General features: G+C 42.3%; 1 protein-coding gene across 3 annotated transcripts in view; it reads left to right on the forward strand.

Annotated features, from left to right (window-relative positions):
• Nucleotides 1-440: 440 nt before the first annotated feature.
• The window catches only part of PSMF1 (proteasome inhibitor subunit 1), a 47,261-nt gene continuing 26,902 nt past the window's right edge, over nt 441-20,799 (forward strand). Inside the window, exons 1-3 of one of the 3 annotated variants that reach the window (XM_082431415.1) lie at nt 441-750; nt 7,093-7,245; nt 9,078-9,160. In XM_082431415.1, coding sequence (XP_082287541.1) covers nt 622-750; nt 7,093-7,245; nt 9,078-9,160 — 365 coding nt within the window. In that variant the 5' untranslated portion in view covers nt 441-621. Of the gene's footprint in view, nt 751-7,092; nt 7,246-9,077; nt 9,161-20,799 lie in introns of those variants that run through there. The other 2 variants (XM_082431416.1, XM_082431417.1) reach the window with 2 other exon arrangements.

Consider the following 20,799-nt stretch of genomic DNA (forward strand, 5'->3'; position numbering starts at 1 on the left):
TGAAATTTACCCCTCTGTGTGTCTGTTTACCCATCAGTAAAATGGAGCTATCAAATACCAACTTTATGGGGTTGGGTGGTGAGCATTAAATAAATGAATACAAGTAAAGCATTCAGAATAATGTTCCATGGAGCAAGCACCGCATAAGTGTCAATTATTATTCTGAATATATTTTAGCCCTATTTCATTACCTCTTCTCCCACCAGCGTACGTCCACCCCATTCTGCAGATGGGAGGTCTGTGGCTCAGAACAAGGTAACCTCTCTTCAAACGATGCCACAACCTACGTGTAGCGGACCTGCCTGCTGCGGGGAAGACGGAGATTCCAGCTTTGAAGGACCTCGTCCCCAGGGGTGCTGTCCCGCTCACGCGCTGCCTGTCGGAACCTTTTAGCGTCTCCCTTCTGTTTCCAGCCGGGCGCGCTCGCGCAGCAGCGCCGGAGCTGGAAGTTACTTCCGGCGGCCACACCCCAAAGCTGAGTGTCTCCATTTTGGCCGCGCAGGTGGAGACTCGACGAGAGCCCGCGGAGTAGCGGAGCGGAGTCAGGAGAACTGTGAGGGCCGAATCGGCTCACAGCACATTCTCCCTTCCTTCCTCCGCCCGCAGAAGCCGGGGGCTCTCATGGCGGGCTTGGAGGTACTGTTCGCGTCGGCGGCGCCGGCCATCACCTGCGCGCAGGACGCGCTCGTCTGCTTCCTGCACTGGGAGGTGGTCACGCATGGCTACTACGGCTTGGGTGCCGGCGACCAGGTACGCCACGGAGCCGGCCCGGGGCCAGTGTGGAGGGGGTGAGGTGTCTTCTGCCCAAACCCAGAGGACCGGAGGCTCTGTCCAAAGTGCCTGACCTTCCCTCCTCCCGAGTCTGGGTTCTGCGAGTCATGACACCACTGGTACCTTTAGTCTACCGGTCGGGGAGGTGCTCTATTGTCCCAGCCTAGCTGGCACAGCACGATTTGAAAACCCAAGGACAGAAACTCGCTGCAGCACAGGCTGGCAGTCTCCGAGGCCGGGATTGTGCGGATCTGGCAGCGAGACAGGGGTTACTCTCCTGAGTACTCCTCACCTACCCGAACTCCGCCAAGCTCCTTCCCACGCTGCTGGGTGGGGTGGGGCTGTACCCAGTACTACCTTCCTCATACTGTAGTCGAGCGCCCACCAGATATCTGGATCCAGGCACAGGTATGGGGGGCCTCAGCTCCAGTCAAGATCCCCTAGAGCTCAGACCCCCTTCACGCTTTACTGAACGGCCTGGTGCAGCCCACTGACCGTTATGGTCTTCACTCAGGCTCCGGGGGAACAACCACCTCCCACACACATACAGACATGCACTCTGGGTGTAGGGCCAAGTAAGTTTCCTCCCCAGCAGCTGTCCCTGCAGGACCAGCTCCTCCTGCTCTCCCATCCTCAGGCTCTGTCTCTTACAGCAGGGGGCCCTGTGGTCACCCCAAAGAGCCCCAGGACTGCCGGGCCCAGCCGGCCTCACTAATTCATTGCCGTAGCAGTCTCCCATCTTCCCTGCCCCTTCCCTGTGACTCTCCCCTGTGACTCTCCCCCTATACATCGTTGTACACACCAGCTTCGTGTGAAAACTGGGCCTGGGCCCCTTACTGCCCCTTCATTTCCCTTCTGCTCCATCCGAGAAAATATCCTCCCATACACATGCTCAGGACTCTCTGCCTGCCCCTCACTGTCACTCTCTTCTCACTCTCAGAACCTAGACCAGCTCTGGGGAGCAGGGCGCTTCACTCCTTTCATCTTACAGTGAGATTTTAACCTCACTCTCATTTCTAACTGCTTTAGTTCTCAAATTCCGTAATCCTTTTTTAGTTTCTCAGATATACATCCAGAGTCTTAACTTTTCCTCTCCTGACACAGAGCTTTAGGGATCCCTCCTCAGACACAGTTTACACATCCTGGGCTCCTAGAGCCAGGTTCGCCCCCCCACCCTCACTGCTCCATTTCTCTGTCCCTTAGAACTCGTGACCAAGACTATCACACCCCCTCATGCTTTACCCTCACCAACAGGAATAAGCAACACAAGAACTGTCATGGATTTCTGGCTCTTTTTTCCCCTCCTCAGACCTCAGGTGTCTCACTGGGACCCCAGATACACACAGTAAACTTCTCCAGGCTCATGGGAAAAGAAGGACCAGCATTACACACACGCACACACACCACACCACACCACACCACACCACACCACACCACACCACACCACACCACACCACACCACACCACACCACACCCTGGAAGCAGGAACCATTCTCCCTCCCAGATGTCTTTGTTCCTGGCCTTTCTGTTCACCTTTTGCTTCCTTCCACTTACCTTGCCTTTCAACATTTCAGACCTTGGGATCAGGTAGAGGCAGGGCCCAGAATCTTGAGTGTCAGGTTTCCACTTTCAGTATGTGATCACCCCAAAAGAAACCTTACGTCTCCTCGCTTGCCTCATTCCAGCTTTCTAATCTTTAACAGCTCTTTCACTTGCCCCAGGCATTTCATTTCACCTTTTCCTGGGACATTCTCCCAGAAAGCCGATGCGTAGGATGGTGCAGGGGACAATGGAATTGGAGAGGGGGTAAGACTTGTTCCTGACCTTGGGGCTCCCCTATAGGCTCTCACCGCCGCCCCCCACCCCCCCTGCCCCTTGCCCTGTCCTTCAGATCTAACAGGTTTGCGCTGCTTTCTCCCCTCCTCATATACCTCACTCTCTGTATTTTACTCTCAGCTAGCTACTGCTGCCCTGACACACTGTTAGAACCTCTCCCCCCAGGAACAGGAACTTGTTACAGAGCGCCTGTGTGACTCCCTTCTCTTTTCCCCTTCCACACACACGTATCAACACTGCAGATCTGCTCCCACCACTCGTCCCCTCACAGATCCTGTCGGCAACTCTGTCTGAGTCACTTTGACAGCTTAGGGACATCAGTTCATGTAGGTCATTGCCTCCTCCTAACTGGCACCATCCCCTTGCCATGTACTCCAGGCTTCCAAATTTTCAGAAAGAACACAATCTCATTTCAATACTGGTCTAAAAAAATAAATAAGAGATACTTAACTGAATCCCAAAGGTCTATCTAATTCCACTCTGTTTATGATGCCACATGTCAAGTTCATGCAAGCCAGAAAAAGATGCTGGCTCCAGACATCTTAGGGGAGGCCCAGCGGAGTGCGGATGGGGGTTTAGAAGGCATTGCCCACTGTCCATCTGTCCACCCCAGTGCTAAATCAAGCATGTTCCCCCACGGGGTGGGGGGATGGGCATTTGTTCTGTGCACTAGAGCGTGGTGTGTTTTTGCTTCTCTCTGCTCCTTAAGTGCCACTGGAGTTCAGGTTGCACTTGTCCTCCTCTCACTTCTGCTGAGTGTACTTTCATTCAGAGTAGAAACCTTTTGGAGGCACATCTTTCCTATTAGTTTATTTAAGAGAGGTTTTAGTTTTCCAGCGTGGGGCCAGCAGTCTCAGCTGAGACCAGTAGTGTTTGCCAAGTTCAGAGGATGTTATGTTGCCTCTCCAGCCGCCTCCTGCTTCCCACCCTTCTGGGGGTGATAAGAGAGAGAGGAAGGTCCTGAAATTGTGTGCTTGATCATTTAATATGTTGACAGTTAAATAGAAAGCTAAATTGTCTGCTTTTCTCTTTGCTTTTGTGTCCTCTGGTACAGGGGAATTGTGTGCATAAAACTTGATTAGAAGAGCAATACATCTTCAATAAAAAATTCAATATTTGAATTTGGATTTCTTTCTTGAAGTCAGCACCGCTCCTCATAAGAGCTTTACAGCTGTGTCAGGTGGTTTCAGTAGCAAGGGAATAGAGATGGCCATAGACTTAATTTTGAGAATATTGTTTTCTGTTGTAGGAATCTAAAGATTATGACAAAAGAGAGAAAATGCCCCAAATGATCTTCCTTGGGTGCATTTTAGCCCAGGGACCCTGGAATGAACTCATGGCCATTAAAGAATGCTTCCAGCCCCAGGATTCTGCCTAAGGGGACAACTGTCTTTACTTTTGGGGGGCCAGTCTGGGGGACCTGGCTGGGAAAAATCTCCAGCCATAGCGTGGGCAGTCAGGAGCTCTGAATGCCAAACCCAGCTCTGCACTTGACTTACCATGACCTTGGGCAGTTTTCAGCCCCCCTTAGATTTTTTTTCATCCCAACGAGTTTACACAACCATGTACTTTGGCTGCTTTCCAATCGTAGCTCTTTGGGAGGTCTGATATTTGATGTCCTGCTCTAGAGGGCAGTTGAATGCCATGTTTGGCTTGATATCACCAAGGCCAGTCTCTTTCAGTCCCACCTGTTTTCCCATATCAGGGCAGCCCTTGAGCTGGGGAGCATTGGTTCCACTGCAGTGAGAGGTATCAGCTTCACCAGGCCCTAGGATTCTCTCTTGCTCTGGAAGCCTGAGGTTATGGGAGAGTGAGCAGGCTGAATTATTTATACTCCAAGAAGAAATTCTGGTGGGTTGAATGCTGTACATGGAGGTATAACTATAAATTCAAAGGCCCTTGATAGAACAAAGACAAGGCATGTCATCAAATTCTTGGCTTCCAAAGTAAACCTTAAATCCAGGACACTAAACATGTAATAGGAAATTTACCCAGTTGAGGGTGAGGGGATAGTTTCTCTTTCTCTTAGCAGAGTGGGCTGATTAGTTTCACTTTTGTTTTCTGTCACTCTCATTTCTCTGCTTCAGGCCTGTGAGTTTCCTTGTCATTTAGCCAGGTTTGAAACCATGCCAGTTGCAATGTCTTGAATTTTATTTGGGACCACTTTCCCAGTTTGATTCCTGAGCCCCAGAGGTGACCAAAGCGGAGAGGCCCACGATCTCCATTCTTGGCCTTCCGTTGTCCTTGGTGAGGTGTGAGTTCTGTGTTGCTGGATCTTTGTCTTTTGTTGTTGTTTCTCATCTTTGGTCCCACTCCCTCCCACCGTAGTCTCATGAATATAGATCTTCCCAGTCCACTTGCTGCGTGTTTAGCTGTAGAACTATGCATCTATGAAAACAATATATAGATTTTTGGTGTGTTTTTAATTTTTTTGCATAAATGGTACCTGGCTGTAAATCTCATTTTAAAAAAACTTTTCTTTGTCACATTGTTTACTTTTATCTATAATACTGCAGTTAAATCTAGTTTGTTCCTTCTAACTGCTACACAGTATTCCACTGTGAACATATTTTGCATTTTAACTCCCGTTTGGTTCCTCCAACAGGGTTGTGATGAAGATCCCTTGTCATAATCCCTGTGCCTCTGTGCACAGAATTTCTTCCAGGAGTGAAGGTTTTGGGTCACAGGGTGTCGGCTTATCTAATTGCACTGAATATTACCAGATTGCTCTCCAAAGGGGCTGTAAGAGTGTGAACGGCCACCAGCAGCGCCTGGAGGTTGCCATTCTCCCCACACCCACACAAACACTGGCAAAAAAATAGAAAAATAGATAACAGCAGTCTGATGGGTGGATCCTGGTATCTCATATTTCAACCTACGTGTGTCTGAGTGCTAGTAAAGTTGAATAATCCTTTATACACTGTTAACTGCTCTTATCTTTTGCTTGTTCATACCTTTTTCAAGTGGGTTCCCAATTTTTATTGTTCGTTTTCCAGGCATTCTCTTTTTGTACTAGTTATTAATTCTTTTCTTTTGCAGCCACAGCACATAGCTCATCCTAGCCCGTGACTGCCTGTTAACTTTGTCTGTAGTATCTGTTGTTGATCTGGAGCTTTAAATTATGAGCAGTGTCAAAGACAGCACTTTTTTTCTTTTGTGGACTCATTTAAGAAATCTTTCCCCACCTGGAAATCACTGTATTAGTTTTTACTATAGAGGTAGTTTGAGAACTATTTCTCAAACGTTAGTATGTAAAAAGAAAGTCCTAGGATTTTTTTTTTTAAAGAAATGAGGCCATCACAACTCACAGTGATGCATTTTTACACCCATTAGGTTGGCAAAAATTTTTTAATTGGACAATAGCAATGTTGCTGACCACGTGGAACAAGAACTCTCATACATTGCTCATGGGAGTGTAAATCCATACTTCTTTTGAAAACAAGTTGACTTTATCTTATAAATTAAAAGTTCTTCCCATAGAGATACTCTACAGGAGTTCCTCCATATGTGTACTAGGAGATGTGTACAAGAGTGTTCATAGCAACATTGTTTATAATAGCAAAACAAATAAACTGGAAGCACTCCAAATATCCATCAACAAGTGAGTGTGTAACTTGCAGCATATTCATGCAGTGATGGGCTATATGGCTGTGAACTATATAGCAAAAATGGAACGCTGTACAGCGAGTCAGCTATAGTTAAGTGTATTGACATGGATGAATCTCAAAACAGTATCGATTGAAAACGGCAGATGATAAAAGTGATGCTATTTATATAAAATTCAAAAACATTTGAAACAATATATTTTTAGGATTTGTGTATAGTAACACAACTATAAGGAAAAGTAAAGAAATTTTAAAAACAGCCTAGTGATTACCCATGAGGGAGGAGGAGGGAGATTCATCGGGGATACGCTACTCAAGGCTTGAGCAGAATTGGCCACGTTCTGTTTCTTAAGCTGGCTGTAGATACATAGGTGTCCATTTTATAATTCTTCTTTTATCTTGTACGTGTGCTATATTTTGTTTGTATGAAAGTTGTTCATAATTTTTGTTAAGACACTACAGTAGTCTGGAGAGGTGTACATTAGAATCTGTAGTTTTAGTCAACACTTCTGTGATCCCTTTGCAGATGGCCTGAATTCCAAACTTGGAGAAACACTGTCTTAGAATTTCACAGTATCCCTTTAGGTGACTGACCTTATTCTTGACAGGGGGACAGAGAAGAGATTGTTAAACCAAGGCTACAGATTCTTGACAGGTTCCAGTGCTGTGTCACAAAGGCAGTCAGCTATGAGGGAGGATCACTAGAGCAGGAGTCCAGAGACCCCAGACCTCTAACTTGCTGTAGGACCTTGGACATTTTACTTCTCCTGACCTCCATGTCTTCATCAGTGAAGTGAGGGAGTGGGATTAGATTATCTGTAAGGTCCTTTTTAGATCTGAGGTCATGATCTTTCACCTCTCATCTCTGGTGTCTTCTCAGCCGGGTCCCAATGATAAGAAATCAGAACTGCTGCCAGCAGAATGGAACAACAATAAAGACCTGTATGTCCTCCGGTATGAGTCAAAGGATGGGTCCAGAAAGCTCCTTGTGAAGGCTGTCACTGTGGAGAACAGCATGATCATCAATGTGCTGGTGAGTCCCTAGGACACAGAGGGGTCCGCTGATGGGAGTAGACCTTGGGATCACCTTTTTGAAACCCATTTAAGAACCCTCAATGTTTGTGAAGCCTTTACTCAGTGATCCTACTTCCAGAACTTTATTCTGAGGCGAGGACCCTAAATGTAGAAATGCTTTGTGTTCAAAGATGTTCCCTGCCTATTACTGTAAGAGGAGGGACTTTCCATCACAGAGGAATAGTTAAGTAAATTAAGGTAAATCCATTCAGGGACAGCTTGGGAGAAAAAAGCTTATTGTAGCCCCGGGGGCTACTTTTAGTTCTTTAGATAAGCTTAGCTTTCTGCTGCCTTGGAGCCTGTATACCTCTTGTTTCCTATGCTGGAAAGCTCTTCCTCTGTACCATTGCCGCCTCACACAGATACACACCCTCCACCCTTCCTTTAGCCTGACTGACTCCCTCTTGTTTTTCACTTACTCAAAAAGTTCAGTTCTGACTACTTACTCTCGTCTGCCAGAAAAATCTAAATTATGCCTCTGCTTCATTATTTTATTTTCCTGCCTGGTACTTAACACAGTTTGTAATTAGTGTACTTATTTATGCTTTGGTGTAATATTTGTATTGTACCACTATAGCAGAATATTCTGTAGTCTATGTAATATAGACTATAAGCACCCTGAGGGCAGTGACTCTTTTTTTAAGTTTAGCCTGGTTGTCTGTATTTATACAAAAGTATCATGCAGTCTGTATTGTGCTGCACTTGGCTTTTTTTCCCTCAATATGTTTTGGAGGTCTTTACATGGGAATGCACATAGCTATACCTTATTCATTTTAGCCACTATATAGTATTCCATAATACCATAATTTGTTTATCCCTCTCCCTTTTTTAAAAAAAAAAATTATTTATTTGTTTATTTATTTATTTATGGCTGTGTTGGGTCTTCGATTCTGTGCGAGGGTTTTCTCTAGTTGCGGCAAGCAGGGGCCACTCTTCATCGCGGTGCGCGGGCCTCTCACTACCGCGGCCTCTCTTGTTGCGGAGCACAGGCTCCAGATGCGCAGGTTCAGTAATTGTGGCTCACGGGCCCAGCTGCTCCGTGGCATGTGGGATCTTCCCAGACCAGGGCTCGAACCCGTGTCCCCTGCATTGGCAGGCAGATTCTCAACCACTGCGCCACCAGGGAAGCCCTATCCCTCTCCCTTTTGATGAACATTTAGATTTTGTATCACACAGGGTTCTTAGTTATAAACAACAGAATCCCCTCAGGTTTATTTAAACAGTGAGGTTTATTAAAAGAACTGGGGTAACTCACTGAATTGTTGGGAGAGCTGGAGAAACAGTTTCAAGGCTGGGCTTCCAGGGCATTGCTCCAAACCATGTCATGGAAACCACTGCTGCTGCCACCACCCCAGGGCATTAGGTACTGGCTGACTGCCAACCCAGGTGCCCCTTCTCAGGAGCCACTGATGTGTGACCCTTGCTGCTACCCTCGATAGCAAGACGTCTGCCCCTTACTCAGCCTGTTTATCCATGGTGCTCACCTCCAAGTTGAAGTTGTGCATCCATTTGGCACCTCAGTTACATGCCTGTGTCCAAGCTGCAAAAGAGCCTGGGAAGTAGGTTTTTCTGGGCTCTGCCTCAGAAAGGCATTATTCCTAGATCAGAGAAGTCCCCAAGCATGAGAAATGTATTTCATCTATTACAAACAGTCCTTATATATGTCTCTTTGTGCCCATATGTATTTCTTTAGATTGAGTAATTAAGTTGTTCCTCTCCCCCCTTGCCCCGCCACTTACTCATTAGACCAGAAATACCCCAGTCTCTCATTTTCTATTTTCATTTTTCTAGGAACATGGCTCACAGCAAGTGTCAGACTTGACCCTGAACTTGAATGATTATATCGATTCAGAACACCTGGTGGACTTCCACAGGTATTTCTAAGGGTTGGCCTTTCCCTGGGAAAAAGAAGAGAGAACCAGTGGCCAGATATAAGGAATGGACTTGAGGTGTCAGAGAATGGAGGAAGGTTAACAGAAGGATCTTTCTCTCTTGGGCACAGTCACTTCTCATTTCTCTTTTCTGTTTATTTGAAGAGAAGATTCACGTGGGAAATGCCACTTGAAATAAAATGATGCAATCAAGAGTCCACAAGTCTACAGGGTAGAGATGGGGCCTAGCCAGTGGAGTCAGTCGGAGTGAGTTCCTAGGAGGAAAAAGTGTACCTAATCTGGTACACTCCATCCCCCAATTTTTAAAATAGACTTTATTTTTTACAGCAGTTTTAGGTTCACAGCAAAATTGAGCGGTAAGTGCAGAGTTTCCTTGAACCTCCCCCCTGCCCCGCATTCTCACAGTCCACCAGAGTAGTGCATTTGTTACAGTTGATGAACCTACGCTGGCACACATTATCACCCAGGTTCCATTCTTGGTGGTGTTGGAATGTGTTTACTTTTGTAAGAAACTGCCAAACTGTCTTCCAAAGTGGTTGTACCATTTTGCATTCCCACCAGCAATGAATGAGAGTTCCCTGTTGCTCCACATCCTTGTCAGTGTTTCAGATTTTGGCCATTCTAATAGGTGTGTAGTGGTATATCATTTTTGTTTTAATTTGCAGTTCCCTGATGACATATGATGTTGAGCATCTTTTCATATGCTTATTTGCCATCTGTATATCTTCTTTAGTGAGGTGTCTAGGTCTTTGGCCCATTTTTTAATCGAGTTGTTTTCTTATGGTTGAGTTTTAGGAGTTCTTTGTATATTTTGGGTAACAGTCATTAATCATATATGTGTTTTGCAAGTATTTTCTTCGAGTCTGACTTGTCTTGACTTTTTATTTTGAAATTTGCAACCCCACAGAAAAGAGGGTTTGCAAAAATATTAACAATGACCCATGTACCCATCACCTAGGTTCACCAATTTTTAACATTTTGCCACTTCTGCTTAGTTTTTCTGTATGCTTTTTTGTTCTTGAACCATCTGAGAACTATTTCCAGACTTTATAAACCTTAACCCCTAAATATTTCATCATGTATCTCCTTGTTCTTACACAGACATCCTCCTGTTATCACAATCAGGAAATGTAGGATTGATGCATTAATGTCATTTAATACACAGTCCATGTTCAGATTTCTGTAGTCATCCCAGCAGTGTCCTTTTTAGCTAGTCTTTTGGTTTTAGGTTTGAGGTATTTTTTTTCTTATCCAACCAAATATCACACATTGCATTTATTTTCATGTCTTTTCAATTACTTTTCAACTAGAACAGTTTCCTAGACTTTTGTTGTTCTTAGCATTGGTATTTTTGAAGACTTGAGGTCAGTTGTTGTGTAGAACATTCAGATTGTTTCCTCATCATTTGATTCAGGTTGAACATTTTCAACAAGAACACTATGTAAGGGAAGCTGTGTTCTCCTAAGTGTTTTACATCAGGCACGTGACATCTATCTTATTGTTGATTTTGTTCAGTTTGATCATTTGGTTATGACAGTATCTGCCACCTTTCTCTCCAGTGAAGGCATCTGTTTTCCTTTGTGTTTAATAAGTGATCTGTGGTATTGTATTAGCAGACTGAATATTCTGCCTCCCAACAGTCTTTTACCCAGTGGTTTTAGCATCTGTTGATGATTCTTGCATGAATCAACTATTACTGTGATGATTATAAAACAGTAATTTTCTATGTTTATAATTCTTTCTACATTTATTAGTTAGATTTTTTAATTAAAAGCTTTCTGTTCTCTGTCCCCCTTATTTTTAATTTAAAAAATTTTTAAATTATTTTTGGCTGCGTTGGGTCTTCATTGCTGCATGTGAGCTTTCTCTAGTTGAGGCGAGCAGGGGCTACTCTTCGTTGCGGTGCGTGGGCTTCTCATTGTGGTGGCTTCTCTTGTCGCAGAGCATGGGCTCTAGGCACGCGGGCTTCTGTAGTTGTGGCGCACGGGCTTAGTTGCTCCGCGGCATGTGGGATCTTCCCGGACCAAGGCTCAAACCCACGTCACTTGCATTGGCAGGTGGATTCTTAACCACTGTGCCACCGGCGAAGTCCCTATTTTTAATTTTTAAAATATCAAAATAGACTCCTGGGTTATTTTTTATTCAAAGTTATATTCCATTTCTGTCATTCTTTGAATGCTCAACTTGTTCCAGAGTTGACCAGTAGGAATTCCCTCAAGCTACCTCACCTGTCTTTTTGACATGTCACCATGTCAGAGCGTTTTCACACTTACTGGCACAATAAGGTGTTCTGCCCTCACGTTGTACTTTACTTGCCCCTGCCTTGAAACCAGGGATTTTTCTAAGGAAACATGATTTCTTTTGGTGGGTAATAGTTTCCAAAATCTGGGCCCTGAGTGTGCTCATTAATATGAAGGATGTCATTGCTTTCAGGCTTTTTCAGAGAAAAGAGCTAGGAAACTTTCCTGGAGGTTTTTTTTTTTTTTTTCTTAACATTTCAAACTAATACTTTTATTTTTAATCTAACACTGCAGGATTTGTGTTCTCTTATTCTGTACTTGTAACTCCCTTCTGTGTTGAGAACCCTGATGCCCAACAGCCTGAAAATACTTACTCATTTGTTTGATTCTAAAATACATGCAGATAGTTTTTGAACTGCTACATCAGTGCCGACCAAGAACAGATCTACTAAGTAAAGTCACAAATACAGTTTCTTTCCAGTTCTTTTTGTCCTTTGACTGTGTGCCACTGAGCATGTATATCGTCAGAGTATTGTGTTCAAAATGTACTTAGATTTAATGCTTGTTGGTCCATCAGTGTAATGAAATTATCTGTTTGATAGATAGTTGGGCCCATTTGTTTCCATGTTATTCCATTTCGGGGACTTTATCCCCATCCTCATTGACCTCTTCAGGGTGTTGGCGGAAGCCTGGCATCACTATAAATTCAGTCATGAGAACTGCCTAGAAATCCTGTTGGATTTAATTGCATCTAATCAGCGATAACCATCTTGAACCTGCTCCACTTCTCTCAGACTTCAGACAACCTGCCCGCATCATTCTGGCCACCCCTCTTTGTCTCCATCCTTCTTTCACGCATCCTCTATGTGAGGAGATCCCAACTTGCACTCCTGGTCATCACCCTCCAGTCAGTTTCCCACACAGCAGTTGGACCAACGTTTTTAAAACACAGATCAGGTTATGATTAAAAGTCTTGCTTGAAATCCCTCAGTGATACCACCTCACACACGTTAGGATGGCTACTATCAAAAAAACAAAATAACAACTATTAGTAAGGATGTGGAGAAATTGGAACCCTTGTACACAGTTGGTGAAAATGTAAAATGGTACAGCAACTATGAAAAATGGTGTGGTGGTTCCTCAGAAAATTAATTACCATATGATCCAGCAATTCCACTTCTAGACATATACCCAGTAGAACTGAAAGCAGGGTCTCAAAGAGATAACTGTGCACCCACGTTCATAGAAGTGTTTTTCATAGTAGCCAAAAGGTGGAAGCAGTGTAAGTGCCCATGAATACCTAGGACAGATGAACAGATAAACAAATTGTGGTATATACAGACAATGGAATGTTACTCAGCTTTAAAAAGGAAGGAAATGCTAACAAATGCTTCAGCATGGATAAACCTTGAGGACATTGTGCTAAGCAAAATAAGCCAATCACAAGACATTCTATATGATTCTACGTATATGAGGTACCTAGAATAGTCAAACTCATAGAGACAGAAAGTAAAATAGTGGTTGCCAGGGATTGGAAGAGGGGAGAATAGAGAATTATTGTTTAATGGGTACAGAGTTTCAGTTTTGTAAGAGGAAGCGTTTTGAAGATAGGTGGTGGTGGTGATAGCACAACAACATGAATATACTTAATACTGCTGAACCGTACACTTAAACTGGTTACGGAGTTGGTAAATTTTTTACAAAGTAAATCTAAAAAAGAAACCCCAAACCCTTCAATGAGTGTTCATTTCTCCAAGGATGAAGAACAAAATCCTTGGTGAGGCCTAAAGCCGAGGGCCCAGCCCCTCTAACCTCATCCTGTGCCACTTCCCACTTAGTTCCTGTGTCTCAGCTGTGGTGCCGTGTGCCTCCTCCCTCTTCAGAGCTCTCCCCTTGGCCGAGAGTGCTCTCCCCAGCCGCTTCCCACAGCCAACTGCTCCTTCCTTCAGTTCCCATTTAAACGTCAGCTCCTCAGAGAAGCCTCCCCTGCTCCCCCCATGTTGGAACTTTTGAAGCATTTAATAAGTAGGTATTTTATGATTAACTGCCTACTAGCCTGTGATCTCCTTAAGGGCAGGATCTGGGTCTTTTTCACACAGTAGACAAAGGAATGAAGGAGTGAAGTGAGGCCAGGCCTGGCCTTGGCAGAGCTGCTCTTCTGGGTGCTGCCCACACCGTGACCCTACCTCACCCCTTAAGAGGGTAAAGGGAAGGACACTGAGAGTGTGGCCTCTCTCTTGACTTTTTCATTCTGGAATTCCATTGGGAGAGAAATTGACAAAACCTCTGGAAAAACCCAGGCCTGTACACCAGGCTGTTCATGCTCCTTAGAGCATTTAGTCCCCTCAGCAATACTGAGAGAGAAACGGTGATAATATCTCCATTTTGTTTTTTTAAAATAACATTTGTTGTTGGAGTTTTGTGTGTGTTTGGGGGGGGTGTGTTTTGATTGCTGTACAATGACATAGTAGGACTACCTCCGAGTGTTCTGAGAATGAGATGAGATGTCAGCACAGAGTGCTTAGTGCTGGGCCCAGCCCTTCATGAATATGCAAACGAAAGAAATCTGATCACAAGGAATCATCTCCATGGAAACTGAGGCTCAGAGAGCTGGGGTCTGGATCTCTCTCCTGATCATAAGGCCCTCCCTCTCTCCTCTGCCTTTCTGGCAGCAGCACTGAGCTGCCTGCTTCTGGCCCCCTTCCACCATCTGGCCCTCCTTGTTAGGTCGTCATGGCATGTCATGTCTGTTCTAGGTAGAAATCTGTGCCCCTAGTTGAGTAAACTGGTTTGCTAAGGAGTATAAACCTGTTCCTTTCTGTCATGCCTCTACTATGTTAGGATGACAGGCTGTCTTTTGCTACTACCAAAATGGCAGTTCTCCTAAGGCTTAGAAATCATGCAAGAACTTCTCATTTGGGACTTAGTAGTTTTTTAATCAGACCTGAGTTCTACAGGTAAACCTTTTGCATAGGGAGATCAGAGGGCTTCCACCTGTATCACACACAGCTCATCTTACTGAAAGGAAAGAGGAGTTAGATTTATCCCCGCTACCCAACTTGGTCAGGGAAGCAGCATGGTGTACAAAGTTCTGTGTTCTAAGTAGGAACCTGATCTTTGTAGGGATGTATGGACCACAGGCCCTTAGAACGTCTAAACCATTGCAGGTGTTACACTTTTTAGTCATGGAACTCTTTATTCAAGCACGCGTAATAGTCCATTGTCTGTATTTACCATATTTTGTTTATCCATTCATCTATCCTAGGTATTCATGGCCACTTACGTTGCTTCCACCTTTTGGCTACTTTGAATAATGCTTCTTTGAACATGGGTGTACAATTATCTCTTCATGTTCTTTAGGATTCTGGAGGAAAGAGTAGGGACAGCAAATGGAGGTCCTTGTGCCCTATCCACTTGGCTTTCTCCATTGCCCTTCCTGGGCCCCCTTCCATGCCAGAGAAGCCCTGAAACCACTGATCTAGTCTAATCTCAGTGATTTTATGGTTATGTAATAAGTGATTTTTTAATTAAACTTTTTATTTTGAGATAACTAGATTTACATGCAGTTGTAAGTTGTAAGGTATAATACAGAGAGACTTGTATCCTTTATACATTTTACCTTTATACATTTCATATCAATTATAACATTGTATAAAACTACCTTAAATATTACAGTGAGGATATTGACGTTGATACACTGACAGTAAGTATTTCCATCACCACAAGTATCCTTCCTGATGCTTTTTATAGCCACACCCACTCCCCCTCCCCACCCCTAACCCCCTGGAAACCATCATTTATTCTCCATTTCTAAAATTTTGTCTTTTTTTTTTTTAATTTTTATTGGAGTATAGTTGATTTACAATGTTGTGTTAGTTTTAAGTGTACAGCAAAGTGAATCAGTTATACATATATATATATATACCACTCTGTTTTAGATTCTTTTCCATATAGGTCATTACAGAATATTGAGTAGAGTTCCCTGTGCTATATAGTAGGTCCTTATTAGTTATCTATTTTACATGTAGTCATGTGTATATGTCAATCCCAATCTCCCAATTTATCCCTCCCCCCTCCCCCGATAACCATAAGTTTGTTTTCTACATCTGTGACTCTACTTCTGTTTTGTAGATAAGTTCATTTGTACCATTTTTTTAGATTCCACATATAAATGATATCGTATGATATTTGCCTTTGTCTGACTTACTTCACTCAGTATGACAATCTCTAGGTCCATCCATTTTGCTGCAAATGGCATTATTTCATTCTTTTTTATGGCTGAGTAATATTCTATTGTATATGTGTGCCACATCTTCTTTATCCATTCCTCTGTCGATGGACATTTAGGTTGCTTCCATGTCCTGGCTATTGTAAATAGTGCTGCAATGAACATAGGGGTGCATGTATCTTTTTGAGTTATGGTTTTCTCTGGATATATACCCACAGAGGGATTGCTGGATCATATGGTAGCTCTATTTTTAGTTTTTTAAGGAAGTTTCATACTGTTCTCCATAGTGGCTATACCAATTTACATTCCCACCAACAGCGTAGGAGGGTTCCCTTTTCTCCACACCCTTTCCAGCATTTATTGTTTGTAGATTTTTTGATGATGGCCATTCTGACTCTTGTGAGGGGATAACCTCACTGTACTTTTGATTTGTGTTTTTGTAATGATTAGTGATGTTGAGCATCTCTTCATGTGCTTTTTAGCCATCTGTATGTCTTCTTTGGAGAAATGTCTGTTTAGATCTTCCACCCGTTTTTTGATTTTTGGTTTTTTTTGGTTTTTTTTTTCTTTTGATATTGAGCTGCATGAGCTGTTTGTATACTTTGGAGATTAAACCCTTGGTGGTCTATTCATTTGCAAATATTTTCTCCCATTCTGAGGGTTGTCTTTTTGTTTTGTTTATGATTCCTTTGCTGTGGAAAAGCTTGTAAGTTTAATTAGGTCCTACTTGTTTATTTTTGTTTTTATTTTTATTACTCTAGGAGGTGGATCAAAAAAGATCTTGCTGCAATTTATGTCAGAGTGTGTTCTGCCTATGTTTTCCTCTAAGAGTTTTATAGTATCCGGCCTTACATTTAGATCTTTATTCCATTTTGAGTTTGTTTTCGTGTATGGTGTTAGGGAGTGTTCAAAAATTTTATGTAAATGGAATCATACAGTATGTAACTTTCGGGATTGGCCTTTCTCACTCGGCATAATACCCTTGTGATCCATCTGAGTTGTTGCATGCATCAATGGTTTGTCCCTTTGTCTTGCTGAGTAGTATTTCATGGTATGGTAGGCATGGCATTTCACAGTTTGTTTAACCATTCACTAGTTGAAGGACATCTGAGTTGTTTCATTTTTTGCTGTTACGAATAAAAGTGCTATGAACATACATGTACAGGCTTTTGTGTGGACATATTTATTTCTCTACAATAAATGCCAAGAGTTCAATGGTAATTGCATGTTTAGTTTTTTAAGAAACTGCCAAACAGTTTTCCATAGTGTCTGTACCATTTTACATATCCACCACCAGTGTATGAGTGCTAGTTTCTCTATCTTCACCAGTTTCTGGTGTTATCACTATTTTTCATTTTAGTTATTCTGATGTATAGTAGTATTTCATTGTGGTTTCAATTTGCATTTCCCTGATGGCTAGTGACAGTTCCTTGTATATTTCAGATGCAATTCCTTTGTTGGATCTTGGTTTATAAATGTTTTCTCCCAGCCTGTAGTTTGTTTTTTCATTCACTTAACAAGGTCTTTTGCAAAGCATAAGTTTTTAATTGATAATAGCTATTTGATAAATTTTTGCTTTTATGGATCAAGCTTTTGGCATCAAGTGTAAGAACCCTTTGCCTAGTTCTAGATCTCAAAGCTTTTCTCCTATTTTTTTTTCTAAACATTTTATAGTTTTATGTTTTACATTTAAGTCTGTGGTCTATTTTAGAGTAATTTTTGTATAAGTTGTGTGGTTTAGGGAGAGGTTCATTTTCTTGTCTATGGATGTCCAGTTGCTCCAACACCATTTGTCATTGAATTGCTTTTGCAACTGTGTCAAAAATCAGTTGTCTGTACTTGTGTTGGTTTATTTCTGGGTTCTCTTTTTTTTTTTCCATTGATCTTTATGTCTGTTCTTCTGCCAGTGTCACACAGTATCTGTTATTGTAACTATGTATCAATAGTACACCTGAATATTGAGTAGAGTGATTCAAGATCGCCCACTTTTTCTTTGTCAAGGTGGTTTTCACTATTCTTGAGTCTGTGCCTTTCTGTATAAACTTTAGAGTAAACTTCTCTTTGTCCATAAAAAACCTTGCTGGGATTTTGATAGGATTTGCATTAAACTTACAGATCATTAAACCTAAAATGGGAAAAATTGACATTTTTACTATGAATGTGGTATGTCTCTCCATTTATTTAGGTCTTGCTCTGTTTCTTTCATCATCATTTTATAATTTTCAACATATAGGTCCTGGACATGTTTTTTGTTCTTTTGGGGTGTGAGAGGTGATTATAAATGGTGTTCCGTTCTTGGTTTTGATTTTCAAATGTCCATTGTTAGTATATAGAAATGCAGTTTATTTTTGTGTGTCGATCTTATATCCCGTCACCTTGCTGAATTCGTAGTGTTCTTGGAGGGGTTTATTTGGTAAATTCCTTGGGAATTTCAAGATAGACTGGCATGTCATCTGCAAATAGGAGCAGTTTCATTCCTTGTTTTCTAATCTGTGTGCATTTTCTTTTTCTTGCCTTACTGAAGTGGCTGTAACTTCCAGTATTATGTTAAATAAGAGTGGTTAGAGAGAACATCCTTACCTTGTTCCCAGTCTTAAAGACAAAGTACTCAGTCTTTCATTACTAAGTATATTGTTAGCTGTAGTTTTTTTGTAGATGCTCTGTATCATGTTGAGGAAGTTCTCTTCTATTCCTGCTTTGTTGAGAGTTTTTATCATGAATGGATTTATCATGTTGGATTTTGTCAAATACCTTTTCTGTATCAATTGATATAACCATATCATTTTTCTTAGCTTATTGATACGGTAGGGATTTGTAACTATTGAACCAGCCTTGCGTACATACAATAAATCCTATGGTATGTAATTCTTTTATATATTTTTGAATTTAATTTGTTAATATTTTGTTGAGCATTTTTGCATCCAAGTTCATGGGAAATAGTGGTCTGTAGTTTTCTTTTTTTTGTACTGTCTTTGTCTGGATTTGATATCAGCATAATACTGGCCTCATAAAAATGGATTGGGAAATGTTCCCTTCTCTTGTATTTTCTGGAAGTGACTGTAAATTGGTGTTAATTCTTTAAATGTTTGGAAGGCTTCTCCACTGAAATCATCTGGACCTGGATATTTCTTTTGGGGGGTGCTTAAATATGAATTGTGTTACTTTAATAGAACTATTCAGATTATCTATTTCATTTTGCCTAAATTGTTACAGTTTGTGGTTTTTGAAGAATTAGTCTATTCTAAGTTGTTCAATTATGTTGTTATTAGTATTCTCTTATCCTGTCAATGGCAACAGATTTGTTATAATATCCCATTGCATTCTTGATATTGGTGATTTGTGTCTTTTCTCTTTTTATGTCTGTTGCTCTTGCTGGAAGTTTATCAATTTTGTTCATTTTTTGAAAGAACCAGCTTTTTGTTTTTTTAATTTTCTCTTGTTTTTCTGTTTTCTCGTTTATTTATTTATTTATTTTTCTGGGAGGTGCCTGGAAATCTGCATTTCTAATGGGCTTCTAAGCGATGCTGATCCTGGTAGTGTGGGGACCATGCTTTTTTTTTTTTTTTAAAGAACAACAGCTCCTGTTTATTTTTTTATTTTTATTTATTTATTTATTTATGGCTGTGTTGGGTCTTCGTTTCTGTGCGAGGGCTTTCTCTAGTTGCGGCAAGTGGGGGCCACACTTCATCGTGGTGCGCGGGCCTCTCACTATCGTGGCCTCTCTCGTTGCGGAGCACAGGCTCCAGACGTGCAGGCTCAGCAATTGTGGCTCACGGGCCTAGTAGCTCCGCGGCATGTGGGATCCTCCCAGACCAGGGCTCGAACCCGTGTCCCCTGCATTGGCAGGCAGATTCTCAACCACTCCACTGCGCCACCAGGGAAGCCCCTCATTTATTTATTTTTATTCTTTATTATTTCCTTATTTCTGCTTGCTTTTGGTTTAATTTGCTCTTCTTTTTCTAGCTTCTTGAGGTTAGAATTTAAATTGTTGATTTCTTTCCTTTTTTCCAGTGTAAACATTTAGTGCTATAAAGTTTCCTCTCAACACTGTTTAGCTATAATCTCACATAATTTAATATGTTGTACTTTTATTATTATTCAGTACTTTGTATTTTTTTTCAAGACTTCCTCTTTGATCCATGGATTGTCTAGAATTGTATTGCTTAACGCCATGTATTTAGAGACTTCCTTCCAGTTTTGATGCTTAGTATGATTCCATATGGTCAAAGAACATACTCTGTATGATTTCAGTTTTTTTTTTACATTTATGAGGTTTGCTTTTTTTTTTAACTTATTTTTTATTGATATATAGTTGAATTACAATGTTGTGTTAATAACTGCTGTACAGTAAAGTGATTCAGTTATACATGTACATACATTCTTTGTCATATTCTTTTCCATTATGGTTTATCACAGGATATTGAATGTAGTTCCCTGTGCTCTACAGTAGGACCTTGTTTATTCATTTTATATATACTAGTTTGCATCTGTTAATCCAAACTCCCAATCCAATCCTCTCCCACCCCCCTCCCCCTTGGCAACCACCAGTCTGCTCTCTATGTCCCTGATTTATAAGGTTTGCTTTTTGACCCCGGATATGGCTCATTTTAAAACACCAGATTTTTAGGAACTCTGTGGAGTCCTGCCCACTCCCTGTTACCTCAGTCTGCCTCAACACTTCAGCTATAGCTCACATTGCTTGTCTCTCACCAGCAGAGAAAAGAGGCCTAGAGCAGCCTTCCAAGGGCCCCTGAGTTAGTGACAGAATTGGACATTAAGCCCTGAGGGCCCTGCCTACTTGGACCAGGAACCTGGTTCATCCTCCCCATGGAGCCTTTGCCTTCCATGACCCTTTCCATGACATGTGATGAACACACAATGAGGCTGAGGGTGGGGTGGGGTGGGGTGGGGTGGGCAGGGCACAGAGGAGTAGCCAGTCTAGGCCCTGTGCCCCTACACTCTCACCGCTTTTTAATGGGGTGGTAAGCGAGGAGGGGCAACTCAGATGCCTAAGAAGCTTAGGCCCAAACCTCGGAGACAACGCCAGGCTGTTACCTGCCTCACCCAGGTCCGCCGGGCGGCCCATTCCCACCCTTGCAAACAGTCTAAGCGTGACACCAAGAGCTATCAGGGCCACCGCCGCCATTGCCGCT

This window comes from Balaenoptera physalus, assembly GCF_965194825.1.
Source record: "Balaenoptera physalus genome assembly, chromosome: 16".
NCBI lineage: Eukaryota > Metazoa > Chordata > Mammalia > Artiodactyla > Balaenopteridae > Balaenoptera > Balaenoptera physalus.